Consider the following 13230-nt stretch of genomic DNA (forward strand, 5'->3'; position numbering starts at 1 on the left):
CACAGCTGGGGGTTCAAAACTGGCCCCGTCTCTGCTAATTAGCTGTGTGATCTTGGGCAAGTTGCGTAACCTCTCTAGGACCTAAATTCTTTGAGAAAAAACAGTAAGTCCCACTTCTTGGAGGTGAGAGATGCTAACTGTGAAACCTCCCTAGGATGCATAAAACACTAGGGGCCCAGGAGCTTGGGGCCCAGGGAGTCGGCCGCCCTCCCCACATCCTTCCCCTGAAGCCCGCCTGCAGTGCTGCCCAGGGCTCGCCACCAGCTCTCAGCCTGCTCTTCAGACGGTGCCGCAAACAGGATCTCTGCCCCACTGGTCAGCCTGGCACCCACACAGTCACAGGTCAAACTCCACTGTCCCTTTGGGGACCCCCATGCCTCCAGCCCCCGCTGAGCCAGGTGGCTGCTGGGGGCGATGCCACAGTCCATGTCTCTCCGCTCACCTTAAGGAGAATGTGTGTTTCCTGCCATGGCGGCCCCGCAGCCTCTCACACCGGGCTCCCGTGAGGTCAAGGAGGGCTGTGGAAGCTACTTTCTGAGGAGAGATGAGAGGCAGGGGTCACTGCGGCCATCTCAGCTTTTCCCTGTGGGGTCCCTCTGTCCTGGGGCCCCTCTGCCTTGTTTCCCAGCACCCTGATGTCTGTATCTCCCCTACCCCACCTGGTACCTCCGCTGCCATCCTCTCATCCAGAACAGGCTCAGAGAGCTGCCCTGCAAGGTCCCGCGGCAGCTGTCCCAGGAGCTCGAGCTAGGCTGTGGAGAGGAGGTGGGAAGGTCGCATGAGCCACACACAGGAAGCCAGAGCTAGGGCCTGTCCACGCCTCACCGTGTGTGTGGAGCTTCCCAGGAAAAGCAGTGGATTGGACCAAAGTCCCCATGGGGAAAGGGAAGCCACAGAGGGGCTCTGACGGGAAACCAAGCGGAAGGGGAAGAGCAGATGGGGAGGAGGAATCCCAGCACCTCCTGGGGGGGTGGGTAGGTGGGGGCGGTGGCAGAAGCTGGGAAGGGTCCCAAGGAGCCAAACTGCCTGGACAGCATGGTGGGGGGTGGCATCTGCCCAAGTTCACAGTGCAAGGGTGCCAGGCCCAGATGGCTCTTCGAGCCACTCAAGTGCTGCTGCAAGTGGGAAGCTGCCTGGAGAAGGAATCTCCAGGCACTTACCTGCCTCCCGCCAGGCAGCAGGTGCTGCTTGAACTCCAAAGACCCCTCCATGGTGGGGGTACCCTTTGCATCCTGAAAATGCAAGATGCGGCCCAGAAATGTCAGGACCAGCACCCTCAGGAAGGTGGGCAAGGCACCCACTGCCCCCTGCTCTCTTTATTCCTCCCATCCAAGTACTAACCAGGCCTGACCCTGCTTAGCTTCTAAGATCAGATGAGATCGGGCATGTTCAGGGTGGTATGGCTGTAGACAGCCATCTTTATTCCTAATGACCTTCAGCTCCTGTGCCCGGGCTCCCAGCACTGGCTCCAGGGTGTGGGCCCTCACCCCCACAGCCCCAGCCCCAGCCCCACTGCATGCTCCAGGGAGACCACGGCGGGGGTGCCTGCAGCCCCATGGGGACACCTGCCTGGGGGTCCCTCGTCTCAGCCAGCTGTGCTCCTAGCCCCTGGTGTCCAGAGGGCCTCCACTGACAGGATGTCAGCGAGCTGCCAGCTCTCCCGGGCTTCAGTTCCTGTGGCTGCAGCAGGAGCTCCTGTTCCATCTTGGGGAGTGGGCAAGGTGAGCCAGGTCAGGGAGACCAGCCACACCTCGGGTTCCCGTCTATCTCCCCTCCCCCAGCCCTCCCGGTCAGAGGGGCCTGCCTCCCCGTCACTAGCTCTTTCAGCTTTGGCTCTGGAGGCTCACACCCAGTCCACAATGGTGCCTCTCCCACCACTGCAGCTGGCCAGGGAAAGGAGCAGGTAAGGCAGGGCCGGGTGAGGGCTCAGTGCCCTGGGAGACACTGACTTGCAGGCTGAGAGGGACTGTTCCCCCACCAGCCCTCAGCCCCTAGCCGAGGCAGTCGGCACCTCTGTCTTCTGCATTTGGGCAAACTTCTCTTCCTGGGCTGCCAGCAGCTTTTCTAAGTCCTGGTGTCTCTGCAGCAGCAACTCCACATCTGAGGCTGAGTGCTGGGGAGAAGCATGTTCAGGTGAGGCCCAGCTTGAGGGGTGCCCAGAGCCTGGTAGCCAGCTAAGGGGCAGGACCCCCACTCACCCCATAGTCGGGCTTCAGCAGGAGGCCCTCCCGGCAGGCCAGCCAGGCCTCAGCCTGCTCCAGCCTCTGCCGAAACTTGTGCAGGCCCCAGCTCTCGGCACAGCGTTGCCAGCGCAGGGCCCAAGCCTCCTCCAGCTCCTGCAGCCGCCCTTCCAGCTCCTGCAGGCACTCTGTCACCTGGTGGGGAGGGGCTGCTATGGGTGACAGCTTGGGTAGGGCTCCCACCATGGGCAGGGCAGGGCAGGGCTGGAGAGCCAAGTGTTAATGGAAGTGCAGAGGGAAGGCTGTGAGACCTGCACCTGCCCCTTCCCAGCCTCTCTCCCTGCCTGCGCCCAGCCTTCCTTTCCCGCTGGTTTCCATGCCTGTGAGGGGCCCTGAGGCCCTGGGCAATCAGGCTGCATCCCCAGCCCAACCCCAGGCCCACCCTCTGAGTTCACACCTCCGCGGACATGAAGTGGCTGTTGTCCACCTGCTGCTGTCCTTCCTGCCGCAGGTCCTGGGCTTGAAGGCGGCACTCCCTGATTTCTTGCCCCAGCTCTTCATGCTGCCCAAGGAGCTGCTCAGCCCCCGCCACGTCCTCAGCCAGCTCCTGCCTCTCCTGTGCCCATGCTCTGTGGGGCAGGGAAGGGAGCTGTTGTCAGGGCTGGCTGGGGAGCAGGGGAGGGAGGGTCCAGCTCCCCCAAGAGCCAGGATACCCCCACCCCACAGGGTAGAGCTGAGCCGGCAGCTGAGGTAGGACACCTACAGCAGTTCCTGGCAGCGCCCGAGGAAGGCATGGCCCTGTGCAGCCTGCACCAGCCGCTGGCCTCGCTCCTGGGCCTTCGCCTGCAGGGTGGCCCAGGCCTCCTGCACCTTGGCCAGGCCCCCCGGAGCTGCAGGATGTAGCTGGCCCAGTCGGCAGGCCTCCGTCTGTACCCGTGCCACCTCCTTCTCCATAGCTTCCAGCTCTCTCTGCAACCAGAGCATGAGATCAGGCCTCAGTCCCCCCACTGAGCCGATGCGTGCTCTGCATTCAGGAGCACCAGGCCTCTCTGAGGAACCACCTCCACTCTGCTGCACAAGCTGGGCCAAGTCCTAGGGCCCCTCGGGGAAGGATCTGGGTTTCTGGAGAGGAGGCTGAAGCAGGCTGGGGTGGGAGGGCTGAGATAGGTCCCCTCAGCCACCGCCTTCGGGCAGGGGCTCAGACAGGCAGGCTGCAGGGCGTGGGCCTCACCTCCAGGCGCCTGTGCTGTTGCTGCAGGGTCCGCACAGATGACAGGCTGTGGCCTCCGTCCTCTCCCTTCATCAGGGCCGTCTTCTCCTGCATTCTTCCTTGGAGCTCAGCCGCTGCCTGCTGAAAGCTGTGGACCTCATGGGCTGCAGCCAAGTTCTGGGAGAGGAGAAAGGACCTCCTCAGGGCTGTTCTCTGCTCCCAGGATTCCTTTCTCCCTGGAGACATGGCCTTCTGGGCCACCTCCTTTTGAACAAGGAGGACCACGGGGCTTGATGTGTCCCCAGGTACAGAAACCATCCTCCATGCTGCAGCCCTCAGTGAACGTGGTGATATGGGTCTGCGGCAGGCCAGGGGGTGGGGAGGGTGGGGACAGGAGAGGGCCTCGTGTGCATCTCAGGGAAAGGCAGACGCGAGGTGTTGGGTCCACGTGAGGGAGCAGGCCGGTTCTCGGGGATCTGGCTGACTCTGGCAGTACCACCTGCAGTGCCTCTCATGGGGCTGGGGGACAGGGTCAGCTCAGGAGGCAGCCCCAGCCCAGGACCTACAGAGATGGAATATCCTGGGCTGCAGCCAATTCCTGGAAGAAAGCTGAGCAGGTGAGGGAGAAGGCGCATTCACTTGAGGCCAGCAGGGTGTGTGTCTTGTTGGAACCAAAGCCTGTGGTAGGGAGGGCTTAGAGGGATTTTTTGAAGACTCTGACACCCCTTAGCTCGGCCCGGCCTGTGGTCACATACCTCTGTGCGGGCTTTTATTGCTTGGTCCAACCTCTCCCAAGCGGCCTCAATGCGGCTCCTCTGGGCTTGGATGTGGGGATAGCGCCTGGGTGCACCCCGCTCCAGGGTGCCTGCCAACTTCCTCAGGGCATACACCTTGGCCTGGCCCAGGCTCTGCACTTCCTTTCTGAAGGCATCAAACTTCTCTTCCAGCACCTGCAAAGGTGTGAGGCCCAGCAGGGTCACTCGAGATGGTATCATGAGCTCTCAAAGCTCATGAAGAGCTCAGCAGACTCTGATGGCTCTGAAATCCCTCAGCCCAGGTTCTGGAACCATCGGGATCCTCCCTAGGACACCCTCTCCAGGCTCCTTTCTGCTGACTCCCCAGCAACCTTTTCATCCCAAGGCAGGCCTTCCTCAGCCTCTGCCCACTCCCCGTGAGGTTTGCTCAGGAGTGACTCACCTTGACACCCTCCAGGTCCTGCCCGTAGTCCTGGGACTCGGCGGTGGCCGCCTTGGTGGTCAGCCAGGCGTTGAGGAGCAGGGTCTCTCGCTCCAGCTGGTGTAGCTGCAGCTGCTCCTGCAGGCCGTGCTCCCTGGCCTCTGCCCTCCGCAGCAGCTCTGCGTGGGCCTCCCGAACTGCCTGCAGCTGGGCTAGCACCTTGGGGCTGTGGGAAGAGAGCGACAGTCTGGACTGTAGCCCTTCCTTTCCAGGCTGGAGCAGTCTCCTGCCATCTCTGTAGAGGGCTTCTCTCTGCTCCTTCCCAGATGGTGTGGCTCCCGCCCACCTTTCTGGGTTCTTCCTGCTCTCCAGGAGTGCTGCCGTCTGCTGCAACCGCTCGATGCGTGGGCTGAACGCTTCCAGGTCTCTCTTGGTGGCCTCCAGCCGCCGCAGAAGGGCCTGTGTGGCTTCAGCACTGTGGCCCATGTCCTCGCTGTCCAGGACACGGCCCCGCTCAGCCAGCCAGGATCCCGCCTCCGGGAGCTGGGGGTGACAGAGTGGAGATCCGTTTTCCCGGGGCACCCTCCAGGGCTCAGGATTTACAGCCACGATTCTCAGCCTGGCTGCACAGGGGAATCACCTGGGAGCTGTCATGCTCCCTCGGCCTGGCCCCACTCCTAAGCAGCCTCATCTGGTCCGGAACACAGCCAGAGCGGCAGTGTTTTGTAAAGGGTCCAGGTGATTGTTTTTTTTCCATGCAAAATAGACATTTTATTCTTGGTTCACAGGCATAGATTTTGTCACTTAAAACCAAGTTTTAGCAAATATTCCTTGCAGTGTTTCTCCCTTTCATTTATTAGCCTATTTACTTCATTTACTTCAGTTTTTCTTCCTTTACAATTGTATTCACCATTCTGAAGTAAGAGCTATAATCGTCCAAGTGAAGGTTCCAGGTGATTCTCATGTAAAGCCCTGGTTGAGAACCACTGATCTAGAGGGAAAAAAGACAAAAGCCAACCCAGCCAGCAGCTGTGTTCTGGGAAACATGTGGAAGGAAGCCCTTGGGGGCAGGAGACCACTGAGTGGAGGAGACGAAAGGTGCCCAGGCCAGGAGCCCCGGAGTTACCTCCCGGCCGCACTCGCCCTGTGTTCCAGGCCTGCCCGCTGTGCCCTGCCCATCAGTCCCCTCACCTCAGTCAGAAACTGCTGGGCCTCCTGAGCCTGCTGCAGCAGAAGCCGCCTCCGCGCCGCCTCTGCCCGCAGGTGGGCCATGGCCTTCTCCAGCTGCTGCACCCGGGCGGCCACCTCGTGGGCGGCAAAGTGCCCAGCCTGCACCAGCTTGTGCCCAGTGCCCAGCACCACCCGGGTCAGAGCCTCGTGGCTGCTCATCTCACTCTCCAGGTTCTGTGGGGTAGGAGGCAGGAGGATGCGGATGTTGCTGACCCTTGGGGGACTCCCACAGTTGTGCTTGAAGTTTCACGGGACCCCACTAACTTGTCCCCAAGGAGTTCCCTGTCCCCATGACTCCCAAAGAATCCAGGGCATCCCAAAAGCCCCCACAGGCAGAGAGTTCCTGGCTGGGCCACAGAGAGTGCCATTTCCTTGGCTGAGAAGCCCTGCTCACGTGCGAGGCCGGCCCTCCCCGGGTGGGCCCACACCTGGTGCTGCTCCTGCAGGTGCTGCACTGCACTCAGGCTCTGGCCATAGTCCTGGGCAGCGGCCAGAGGCAGCTTCTCCTGCACCCAGGCCATTTCCTCGTCGGCGTCCCTGAAGAACTTCAAGAGGAGGCTCCGGGCCTCCAGGGCCGTCCTGCGCTCCTGCAGGGGCTCCCTCAGGCTCTTGAACCTGCAGTGGTGGAGGGTGGGACCAAGGGAGGCAGGGACCAGGGTGTCAGTATTAGGGATACCTGGTGACACAGATCACCCAGCTGTGGCCCTCACCATGGGCAAGGGGAGAAAGTGAGAAGACATCAGTTAAGAGGGCAGGGGTGGGGGTCCCTCCAGGAAGGCAGGGAAGAGAAGCTGAGGGCACAGGTGGATCTACCTCTGAAGCAGCCGCCGGGCCTGCTCTTCCACATCTTGGGCAAGGCAGTGGCCTTCCCTCACAAAGGCCTGGGCCTGGCCCAGCAGTGCCTCAGCCTGCCTGGCCTTCTTGTCCACTGCTGCCTCCAGCTCCCTCTGTGTGCCCAGGAGCTCGCCCACCCCAGGCAGGGCCTGGCCCACAGTGGGGGCTCTCAGCTCAACCTCGATGGGCTCCAGCCAGTTCTCCAGTTCCTCCATGCTCCGCCGCAGACGCAGGGCCTAGGGTAGAAAGTGAGGTAGGCAGGAGGGGAGTGGCCTGGAGCCCGGCCAGCCACCCCTCGGCCTGCACAACCTCACCTCGCAGGCCTTCTGGGGCTTGGCCACCTTCTTCTGGGAGTTGTCTTGCAGCTCACCCCAGAGTGCTCCCAGCTCCTCCAGTCGCTCCTGGATGGCCTCCGAGGCTGGGTGGCCCCCCTGCAGCAGCCTCTGTCCCTCCTGCAGCCACAACATGAAACACACCTTGTGGACTCAGGACTGCCAGTACCAGGGCACTGGTGTTGACTCTGAGCACCAGCACTAGAGCTGCAGAGTCCCTGCGGTCCAGCTGCGTGATCTTGAGCGACTTTCTTTACCTAAGCCTCAGTTTCCTCATCCGTATCATAGAGAAAATAATGGTTATTTTGTTTAAATGAGATAAGTCATATAAAATGCTTAGCAGGGTGACTTATATCAGAGGGAGCCAGCCTGGGGTCAGGACCTGCCTTTGCAGGTAGAAAAGAGAATGTTTTAAAAAGTGCTATGCTGGGCACAGTGGCTCATTCCTGTAATCCCGGCACTTTGGGAGGCTGAGGCAGGTGGACTGCCTGAGCTCAGGAGTTTGACACCAGCCTGGACAACATGGCAAAACCCCATCTCTACCAAAAATACAAAAAAGTAGCTGGATGTGGTGGTGTGGGCCTGTGATCCCAGCTACTTGGGAGGCTGAGCTGGGAAGATCACTTGAGCCTGGGAGGCGGAGGTTGCAGTGAGCTGAGATCTTGCCACTGCACTCCAGCCTGGGTGACAGAGCAAGACCCTGTCTCAAAGTGGCTATGTTTTGACTCCTTCACTCACAGGACTGGTGGCTATGTCCTGTTCACATCAAAATGTTATCTTTAAAATTACTGAAAAGGTGCCATTTTTGGAGAGGGTGCCCCCACCCGGAAGGCAACTTCTTCTCACTACACTTCTGCCTAAACAACCGCTTAGCCAGGTGCCTTCACACAGAAAGTACTGGATAACGTTGGCCACCGTTCAGCACCAGCTCTGGGGCACCGTCCTGTGTTCTGCCTGGAGAGCTGTCCCACCACCCTCCTGCCTGCAGGGCCTCACCCGCTGCAGCTCCTGCTGTTGGTGCATGCTCGCGTCCAGCTCCACCTGGAAATTCTGCTGCTTCTGTAACTGTGCTGGCAGCATGGCTGTGTCCAGCAAACCCTCCTCCAAGGCCACCAGGTTCTTCTCCCTCAGCCACGCAGCCACCTGGGCACGTGGGGAGGACAGGCCTGCTGTCCAGGGCTTTCCCCTTCCCCTGACCTCTGGGATACCCCAGAGGAAGGGTGGCCTTTCCCTGGGTCGACTCCTTCCCCACCATGACCGCCTCCCTCTCCAAGCGAGGCGAACCTCCTGGGAGTCCTGCAGGAAGGCCTGCAGCTGCCGGAGCTCCTCCAGGCGATGGCGGCGGGTCCCGGCTTGCCTGAAGAGCGCCTCCTTCCTGCCAGGAGGAGAGGCTCATGGGCCTGGAGCCACCCCCGGGGCCAGGTGGGGTGCCCGTCCAGCCTAGGCTTTCTCGGGTATGAATATACTCCGAGTCTGGAGTTTCCTTTGGAATAAAGGTACATTGCACTCCCCCTCTGTATTTGTGTCTGTTATGCGCCGGATTTTGTACCCCCAAGTTTCTTTTTGTTTTTGAGACAGAGTCTCACTCTGTCACCCAGACTGGAGTGCAGTGGCACAATCTCGGCTCACTGCAACCTCCACCTCCCGGGTTCAAGCAATTCTTCTGCCTCAGCCTCCCGAGTAGCTAGGACTATAGTCTCACACCTCCACGCCCAGCTAAATTTTGTATTTTTAGTAGAGGCAGGGTTTCCCCATGTTGGCCAGGCTGGTCTTGAACTCCTGACCTCAAATGATCCACCTACCTCGGCCTCCCAAAGTGCTGGGTTTACAGGCGTGAACTACTGCACCCAGCCTGTACCCCTGAGCTCTTATGTTGAAGGCCTAACTCCAGAAGTGTTTTTGGAGACAGCGTCTTTAAAAGAGGTAATTAAGTGAAAATGAGGTGACATGGGTGGGTCCTAATCCAGTGTGACCTCATGAGAGGAGGAAACTGGGGCAGACACAAGCACAGGGGGACGATCTGCCTCCCGCAGGAGGGCAGAAGCCAGGGGCTGGAAGTCAGGGTGGCACTGTGCTGGGGGAAGCTGAGCCTGCCAGGAACCACCTAAGGTGACTGGGGGAGGGGGTGGTGACAGAGACCAGCAGAGCAAAGTTTGCATTCTGTTAATTCAAAGTCCTCCACAGGTACCCAGGTGTGGTCCACCTGCAAGAATGGAGAGGGGGTGGCCCCGACCACTGCCAGGACACCAGCACAAGGAGCCATGGCATTTGTGGGTGCTGGTTGGCTCTCTGATCGGCTCTCTGAGAAGGACAAAAGCCCCCACCAGTCTGGGATCTGGCTTTTGACCGTATCTGCCTTGATCTAAAAGTCTGAGGAGCTGCATGAAGCAGCCAAACCCACTGAGCTTTTACAGGGAAAAAAAACTGCAGAGCTGGGGTCTCATGGGCCATGCAGGTCACATGCATCTGTGTCTGAACTTCAGTTAGATGAGCTAAGACTTCTGCTAGCCTGCCTGTGGGGCCAGCACCGTGCTTTCGTCCTCATCACAGCCGTTAAAGCCCGGGATGTGAGGCTCAGCTGCCGTGAGGAGGAACTTGTCTGGGTCCTGCCATTAGTGGGCAGCACAGGGACTCAGGACTGTGCTTGACCTCTGTGGAAGGCTGATGCTTGACCTCTGTGGAAGGCTGATGCTTGACCTCTGTGCCCTGCCACCTTCCGTTTCGTGAGTTGGTTTCCTCTTGGTCTCCTAGCATAAGCCTCTCTTGAAACTCCCTTTGGTCTCAACTGAATGAAGAAGGAAGTGGGATTTGCCACGTGGTGTTTGATGTCCGTAACAGGCAGACACATTGCAGGGCCAGGGGTGGTGGGGACCCCCGGCATCTTACCTCAGTCCTTGGACAAGGCTGGTGAGCCTGGGCCAAGTAGTGGAAGGGTGGGAAGGGAAGAACCGGGATGCCAGATGCCTGTGCCAGCCCGCCCACAGCACCCCTCACCCCAGAGCCACCACTACCTCAGAAGCATGGCCTGGCACCTGCCCAGGGCACTCTGGGCCTCGGGGTGCCCACCCTGGTGCAGGCCGCGGGCCGTGGCCTCCAGAGCACTGATCTTTCCGCCTGCACCTCCAGGTCCCGCTCCAGCATCTTGTGCTTCCACAGAAGGGGCTCCATGGGGGCCAAGGGGTCCTGGTGGGAGTGGGGAACCCAATACTGTCCATGAGCCTCCCCCTCCCATCCCAGGCTACCTGCCTTCCCACCTAGAACCACCCTACCAAATGCTCATCCACAGAGCGGCTGCTCCGCCCAAACACATCCCTCACATCCCTCAAGGCTGTTTCCAGCTTTAGGACAGTGATTCCCAGCCAGGGGAGGCATTTGGGACAGGGATCAAGAGCCAGAATCTCTGAGGCAAGCAGAGCTTTTTCATGTAAGGTGAAAGCTCCCTCCTCTGCACTCCCTGGAGGACCACGTTAGTCCCCAGTTATCCTCTGAGGTCTCCTGTAAGTTACACTCGTCTGCTTCAGGGTTGGGGCAGTGGCGGGAAAAGCCAACCTCTAGGCATTTGGGAAGCGAGGAGGGCAGGGGTGAGGTGGCAGGAACGGGTCAGGCCCACACAAGCACTCTAGAAGCTCCCTGGTGTTCGTGGTGGGGCCTGCCCACAGCTGCATGGGAACTGCTCTAGATGACAGGTAAGTAACTGCCCAGTGACGGATGTGGCCCAGGGTGGGGAGATGGCCCAGAAGGGGAGGATCCCTGGCCTACGGAGCTCAGGCGGCACTGGCTGGTTTGACCCCTAATGCTGCTCTTGTAATTCCCCCCTCCTGCCCATTCCTGCTGGGCACCTACCCATAGACCCTCACTGGCTAGGGAGTCTTCCCTGCTGCAAAGCCAACGTTCCATCTTCTCCACTGAGCTCAGAAACAGCTGAGAACAAAGGAAAAGGCAAGAGACAGTCGGCGGAGGGTCCAGCCACTGCAGTCGGAGTGACTGTTCCAGTGGCACAGGTTAGGGAACCAGGGTCCTGGAAGGCAAGAGTGCTGAGTGGTGGGGAAGTCCCTGGCACAGCAGCCCCTCCAGTCTTAGCCTTGACCAGAGGCTGTGGGGTCAGCGCAGGCCCTGTTGCGGGGCGGGGAGCAAGATGCAGGCTGGGGATGGGACTGTGCCTGCCTGTAGCTCCAGGGCCTGCTGCAGCTGTAGCTGATGCTCCTGCCAGGCCCCTTCCAGGCTGCTCAGCTCCTGTTCTAAGCCAGCCAGCACCTGGCGAATGTCGGAGCTGAAGGGGTGCCCCGCTGTGAGCAGTCGCTGCCCAGTGCTTCGGGCAGGCTGATGCTGTCTGTCCAGGAGTCCAGCTCGGCCTGGAACAGGACTGGGCTCAGATCACTGGGGGCTGGAAGCAGCCCAGCAGGCAGGAGAGAGGTGGGGAAGCAGCTGAGGAGTGGGAAGCTGGAGGAGATAGGCAGGGCGGGACACTCAGGAGGCCCAAGAGCAAGGAGATGAGAGGAAGGGGAGGGCAGGGCAGAGCTGAGAGCCTGGGAAAGGCTTGGGCCAGCTGCCCGTTCACCTTGCACTCCTGATGCTCTTCTAACATACGCCGGGCTTCCACAGGGCTGCGAGGAGCGGGGCTCGTGTCCATCTGAGCCCGCAGCCTCTGGGCGCTGACCAGCAATTCCTGCAGCGTTGCCTGGAGTTTCTGAGCTTGGTGCAAGGCATCCAGCGCCTCCCTCCTGCCCACGGCGCTCGTCAGCTAGTCGTCAGGCCTTCGAACCCCTCTCCCCCATGCCCACTGGTGTCTTCTGTCCCTTAATCCCCTCAACCACAGGAGGACCCACGGGCTGGGAGGTACTGGGAGGACAGTACAGTTATTTGAAGGGTGGAGAAGGAATCCTAGGGGAACACAGGGGCTGAGGGGAGGTGTGGGGACTGAGATGCTGGAGGATGGGTCGGCGAGGGCAAGGCCTGCGAGTTCATACCGCTTCTGGGCCCTGCTCCGGAGCTGCCACCAGCTCTCAGCCACCTCCTGCTGCCTGTGCCTGAGGCCGTGGGCTGCCTCGGGGCTTCTTTGGCAGAGGCGGCCCACTTCACGCTCTAGGGACTGTGGGGGAAGCCGGTGTCAGAGGCTGGGGCAGGGGAGCTCTGGGCCACCCTGGCATCCCAAAGCCCCTCCTCCCCACTTGTGCCCAGGGTCCTACTGAGGAGATGCCCTGGGCCCAGCTCTACAGCCAGCTACGCACCTCCACCTGGGCCTGGATGGGGTGCACTTCCCGCTCCAGCTCCTCGTGTTTCTGCAGCAGCCTCTGCACGCTCTCCAGATCTTTCCCACAGTCCAGGGCCTGGATCAGGGCTTCCTGGAGGAGGGGCACGGCCGGTTACCTGCTGGGCCTTTGCTTCGGCTCCTCCTTCCTGGGAAAGGGCCCAACCAGTGGCTTCTGTGTGCACAGCAAGTCCCTAGCGTGATTTCCTGGCCCCGGCTTTGAGGGCCAGAGATCTCTTCCTTATGTGAGGGGGACGATTCTGAGGAGCAGCTCTGGATTTGGAGTCTCCTCTGAGGGAAGAACCTCACGTGTGTGCTGCTTCCCTGTACAGTCTCACTCAACTCTCATCCCTTGAGGAGCGAGAAAGAAAATAGAGCAAGGATGGACAGACAGGCCTGTGCCGTCATTTGAGGGCAGAAGCCAGCGGAGGAAACAGCCAGGCATGCCCAGCACAGGCAGCAGCACCTGTTTCACACGAGGGCTTCCTGGACCGGGTTCTAACTCTGCCAGATTCCAGCCCGGGGCTCTGTGGTTGTGTACACAGTCCCAGGGCAAACCTCCCGAGGGTTTGGGCTTCCTCAGGGATGGGAGGAAACAGAGAGTGTGTTTTCTGGCCTCTGGACCTGCCATGTATCTGGGGACCAGATCTGGGGGAGAAAGGAGACAGGGAAGCCCCCACTGAGCTTGCAATGGGTGCTTCTATGGTCCTGAGTTGATCCTGAGGGCCAGCCCATCAGATGTCCCTGGTGCAGACCTGCTGGGACCCACCTCCAAGTACCCAGCTGAACAGGAGAGGCCAGTGAGGGGGGAGATGCATGGGAGACTCTAGGCAGCGCCCCCTCCCCTGACTGCATTTGCTCACAGCCCCCACCAGGACCTCTTTCCACCACGTACCTTCTCCTGAATCCTCTTGGTGACATTGTCCAGCTCTCGGGACAACACGTGTATCTCCAAGGCCCCTTCGAGCTGCTGCTGGTACCGGAGCAGGTTGCCATGGAAACTCGCCCACCTGGCCAAGG

General features: G+C 60.4%; 1 protein-coding gene across 1 annotated transcript in view; it reads right to left on the bottom strand.

The window, feature by feature from the left end:
* Positions 1-167: 167 nt before the first annotated feature.
* The window catches only part of LOC101136353 (spectrin beta chain, non-erythrocytic 5), a 30389-nt gene continuing 17326 nt past the window's right edge, over positions 168-13230 (bottom strand). Inside the window, 29 exon segments of the mRNA XM_055392720.2 lie at positions 168-321; positions 443-534; positions 667-689; positions 692-752; positions 1161-1232; positions 1570-1704; positions 2012-2113; positions 2199-2375; positions 2638-2809; positions 2944-3149; positions 3412-3567; positions 4146-4340; positions 4588-4792; positions 4913-5109; positions 5758-5970; positions 6225-6411; positions 6610-6866; positions 6945-7082; positions 7959-8105; positions 8247-8337; positions 9974-10076; positions 10079-10145; positions 10806-10883; positions 11127-11281; positions 11284-11314; positions 11521-11683; positions 11930-12051; positions 12191-12304; positions 13106-13220. Coding sequence (XP_055248695.2) covers positions 168-321; positions 443-534; positions 667-689; positions 692-752; positions 1161-1232; positions 1570-1704; positions 2012-2113; positions 2199-2375; positions 2638-2809; positions 2944-3149; positions 3412-3567; positions 4146-4340; positions 4588-4792; positions 4913-5109; positions 5758-5970; positions 6225-6411; positions 6610-6866; positions 6945-7082; positions 7959-8105; positions 8247-8337; positions 9974-10076; positions 10079-10145; positions 10806-10883; positions 11127-11281; positions 11284-11314; positions 11521-11683; positions 11930-12051; positions 12191-12304; positions 13106-13220 — 3928 coding nt within the window.

Source organism: Gorilla gorilla, chromosome 1 (genome assembly GCF_029281585.2).
Source record: "Gorilla gorilla gorilla isolate KB3781 chromosome 1, NHGRI_mGorGor1-v2.1_pri, whole genome shotgun sequence".
In the NCBI taxonomy this organism is placed as follows: Eukaryota; Metazoa; Chordata; class Mammalia; order Primates; family Hominidae; genus Gorilla; species Gorilla gorilla.